This window comes from Parus major, chromosome Z, assembly GCF_001522545.3.
Source record: "Parus major isolate Abel chromosome Z, Parus_major1.1, whole genome shotgun sequence".
Classification (NCBI taxonomy): Eukaryota; Metazoa; Chordata; class Aves; order Passeriformes; family Paridae; genus Parus; species Parus major.
Genome location: NC_031799.1, coordinates 1,948,198 through 1,952,937, shown reverse-complemented (window position 1 = coordinate 1,952,937; position 4,740 = coordinate 1,948,198). Strand labels below are relative to the sequence as shown.

At 42.2% G+C, this 4,740-nt stretch overlaps 1 protein-coding gene across 3 annotated transcripts in view; it reads left to right on the top strand.

Moving 5' to 3' along the window:
• CZH18orf25 (chromosome Z C18orf25 homolog) overlaps positions 1-4,242 on the top strand; it is a 37,259-nt gene extending 33,017 nt beyond the window's left edge. For all 3 annotated transcript variants that reach the window (XM_015614908.3, XM_033520358.1, XM_033520359.1), the window contains one exon: positions 469-4,242. In XM_015614908.3, the coding sequence (XP_015470394.1) occupies positions 469-652 (184 nt within the window). In that variant the 3' untranslated portion in view covers positions 653-4,242. The remainder of the gene's footprint in view (positions 1-468) is intronic.
• The last annotated feature ends 498 nt before the right edge of the window (positions 4,243-4,740 follow it).

Genomic DNA, 4,740 nt, shown 5'->3' with positions numbered 1-4,740 from the left:
CTCTTCTCTTCTCTTCTCTTCTCTTCTCTTCTCTTCTCTTCTCTTCTCTTCTCTTCTCTTCTCTTCTCTTCTCTTCTCTTCTCTTCTCTCTTCTCCTCAAGTCTCCTCCTCTTTTTTTCTTTTTAAAAGTCCAGTGGGTAAAGCTCCATCAGGAAACTGTGCATGGTACTACACATGGTCAGGCAGGCTTCCTCAAGATCCTTGAGATCCATACACATTTTTTTTGAGGAAGATCACATTACACCCACTGGCATTCCTTTAGAATAATTTAATCCCCACCAAATCCCCCAAATTTAAATTTAACTTTGTTCACTGGGTGTTTGAGATGCCACGGACTCTACAAGTGGAGAATCCAGTTTGGAGAGGGAAGTGCTGACCCAGATAGTGATAAAACACTGAGGGTGGGGTGTTGTGGCTGAGCTGAGCAGTGTCCCTGACGCTGTGTGTGTGTCCCTCTCCTCGCTGCAGGTGTGTGCATCCCAGGGGAGGGGTGATCCAGAGCGTGTCCTCCTGGAAGCGCGGCTCGCCGTTCGGGAGCGCCCAGCCCGCACAGCCATGGACAGCAGTGGCTCCCCAGCAGAACTGGTCCTCGCCCCCAGAAGTGGTGGACCTCACTCTGGACGAGGACACCAGGCGCAAATACCTCCTGTAACTCCGTGTCACTGTGCTCTGCCCTCTCCCCTCCCGCCCTCCCTGGCACAGAAGTTCAGTGGTTAAACCATCGCCTCCAGAGGCCCCGTCCTTGGCACCATGAGACCCAAACCCGCGGCGTTTCTCCACGCCCACAGGAATGTAGTCTGACTTCAGCATCACCTCGAATGGTTTTGCCTTCTCCAAGGAGGATTCCTGCCCAGAATTAACAGCACCAAATTTAAAACACATCTGCAGTTACTAACGTGTGCGTGTATATCTAACGAAATAGCTGCGTGCAAACCTACGTCCTCCCAGCCTCCCCACCTCCCGACTCCAGAACGTTTTTAATTTATCAGTATCTTGAGTTTGTTAGTAGAAGTTAGTGTGTTGCTGTGTGAGCATCAGTGGTTTTGAGAAATGCTGTGTCCTCACTGATTTCAGCGGAATTGGGGAGTATTCAACGCTTCCAAAATTTGGGCCAGGAGTATTTTTACCCAAGTGGATTTGGTTATTTTACAATCAGGAGGGATTGTCTTTAATGCAAATGGCCCATAACAAATGCACTGAACTGTAACTTTTTCTCTAAAAATTCTTTTTAATTTCTTTCTCTTTTTCTCTGATTCTGCTGCACTTCTCCTGTATTTCTCTTTCCACTCCTGGATTTCTCATTCTCCTCTGAGGTGAGCTCCTTTGGGATCCTCCCTCCTGGGGAGCCCCACTTATCTCACTTCTCTAGGTTTGAAGAAAACTCTCGAGCTCCTTAGAATCTTGTTTCTCCTGTTTATTAGAAGGTCATTACAAAACTTAGCAGGTCTCTGCAGACTGGCTGCACAAAGTTAATTCACTGCAATCTGATTTATTTTCTTCTGATGTTACAGATTGGCCTTGTGGCTCACTTTGTGTTTGAAAGCACAAAATGGCCCCCAACTGTGTAGTTTTATTATCTTTATTCTTATTCTTACCCAGTTAACAGTAAACATGGATATTATTTTTCTTAATGACCCAATGACCCATCACCTGTGTGCTGCACTGCGGCATTTTATGTCCAATAACTTACTATTGCCCAAAAACCTCTAAAAGAAGAACATAAAGAAGAAAGAAAAAGGAAAAGAAACAACATTCTAAATCCTCTGTCTTATCTTCTGCTTTCTAAACTAACTTAAACTCTAAATGAACTTTTTCACCCATTGACTTAAGAAAACTCTCTAATCTACACACTCACACTTTTAGCTTTTCTAACTTTAACAGTTGTTTTTATGTATCACCATGAAAACATGCTCATGAATTTCATGTTATATGAAATTCAGTGTTTTTCTGTATCTTAGAACTAAGTATCAGAAACAAGTGCACACACTCTGTGTCTCAGACTCCTACACTGAACAGCTTTTAATTAAAATGTTTTTATTTTCAATGTAATTCACAGTTTATATTCTTCAGTGCTGAGTCTTCTGTCTACTTGACTGCTGTATTTCACTGGTCAATTCCCACAGCTTGGAATGGCTAAAATAGTAATAGTAGTGACTTAGGAACAGCTGAACATTGCAAAAGCACAGGAAAAAGTAATAAAAAGGCCCAGCACCCCTCTCCTTTTTAATTATAGCTGAACTTTTTTTACCTTTACCTAAGTCTTGCCTGGAGTAAATGAAGGAGAGGGGTGAAATCTTTTACTCATAGTCCCCACTTCTACTACTGCTTGTTTGCATCATTCACCATCTCAGAAAATAAAAAATCCCAAGCAAATTCCAAAGTCCCAGCCTGGCAAAAGGCTGTGTTCAGCTGGGACCTGTTCTTGGAATTTGTGGGGGCCACTCAAGTGCTTAAAACTCTGTCCTAAAATATGTTGCAGGATCAGGGTCAGAAACTAAGGTTGTGGTTTTTAATTTTTTTTTTTTTTTAATTAGTAATCTGCACCATTTCCGTGGCTTTCAGTCTTGTCTCTCATGCTAGTTTTGAAAATGTCAAGATTCAGGAAACACTTTCTACCAGAATATTTACCAAAATCAGTGGAACTACTCTAGTGGGCTGCAGTTTCTGTGACTATATGGAAATTCCTGCCCCTCATCTGTCATTTTGAGTCTTTCCCAAGGCAAAAACCAAAGATTAGACTTTAACAAGACGATATTATTCACTTTAAATGTCTACTGTGCAATTGAAACATTCCTTCATATTTCAGATGTTTCTATTGAATTTTGTACATCTCTGCCATTAGATTTTTACTATTTAAGGCTGGACAGGGGTGGTCAGGACATGGGAAATTCTGCTTTCCTTTCATGTTGGCTGGTTTCAAAATTTATTTGGCCTCCCATAATTTTATCTGAGGGCAAAATTAAAAATTAAAGTAGACTTACCTGTGTTGTCACATATAGGAAAAACAGCCCAGCAGGGGGGTATAGTTAAAAACCACCTGTTTTTTCCATAAGCAGAACAGTTCATACTGCACTTTATAGAGCAGCTAGGTAAGGATTGATATTCCCATTTCCAGCTTTCTAGAACATTGAACATAAGTGTCTTGCATGGCCAGCAGAATATCTGTGGTGTTTGTAGTGACCGATTCCTTTCTGTGGGAGGGAGGAAGGGAGGGAGGGGAGTGCGGATGGAGCCTGTTGGCCCCACAGCAGGGAAAGGCCCTGTGCTCCTCTGCCCATCCCTTCTCCTGGTGTTTCCATCAGCTCTGGGCTCACACACCTGCTGTAAAGGTAACTTTGGGACAGCCAGCTCCCGTGGCTGCTTCTTCCCGTTTCACAGAGTCTCCTGAAGGTCGGTTTGTGAGGAAAGCTGCCAGGACCCCGTTTGCAGTCCTTCCGTGAAAAAATGCAAACTAACTCTCCTTGTTTTTCAGTTTCTATACGATGTGACTTCCACATGTACATAAAAATGACTGCCTCCTAACCAAACTTCCTCCAATTGTGCACTGTGTTTGTTCAAACAGCTCATGTGTGGTGGTCCGACGCAGGTTTTCTTTTATTTAAAACACTATGTATTTTCTCTCGACAAATTTCAAGGCTAGTGATCTGAAAAACGCAATCACTGGATATGGGTAGGAAATGGTTTGGTTTTGTTTCTTTTTTTGTTTGCTTGTTTGTTTTGTTTTTTTTTTTTCCTTTTAACTTCTATTTTTTAAAAAGAGCAAAAATCTGCCTGGGTGGTTTTTGCTCTTCTCAGCAGGAAAGAGAAAAAATTAGCCATTGTATGGCTGAGAACCAATGCACTTGGGGCCTGGTCCAGAACCCACTGGGGTCGGTGTGGGGCTGCCCATCGACCTCAGTGTGCATTGACTCGAGCCCTTCAGGGTATTTGCTGGAGTGTGAACTTGGAATCTTCTATAGTGAAGACAAATCATTGCTCAGAAAATAAATGTTTAAAATGTGCGGCTCTAGTTAAAAATAAAATTTGATTCTTCTCGACACTCACTATTTAGTTCTCATTTTCCATCTAGTATTTAATGGTCTTTGGAGAGAAATAATAATAAAACAGAGTGTTATATATATATATATAAATATATATATTTTTGGTGCAAGATGAGACCTTCTGTTTTTTGAAACAAGTCTGTAGCATAAAGGTTAAACTATTTTAAGACAAAATAAAATAGAGTGTATTATTTAAACAATATCACTTTGTTTGGTTTTTTTTCCCTTCCACTTCCATCAAATATGCTGGTGTTTCTCACATCTCCAAGTTAAATCTGTAAATTCTGTGTTACAGTAGCCGAAATTCAGCACTGTTTCTTGCTGTAACACATTTAATTTTGCTCATCCAAAATGACAAAATGATTTCCTGGCTGCAAAACCTTCCTTTTATCTTGGACCAGGGCAGGACCAACACTTCTCCCTGTAGCTGCAGGTGTCTGAGCAACCTGCCACCATTATCTCTGACTGCTTCCCCCTGTCCCATCCTCCCAGACATCTGCTGGTCAGTGGGGCTGTGACTCAGAGACTGATGCTCCAGGGCAGCTCCTCTCTGACCAGGGGGTGGTGCCAGGGTCAGCTGTGTTCAGAGAACCACAAAATTGGATTGGGGGAATTTGGAGCCCCAAGTGAAGAGGATGGTAAAGTACAACTGCACTGTGATGAATTTGGGGTCCTGCTGTCTCCCAGCCCCCTCAGGGCA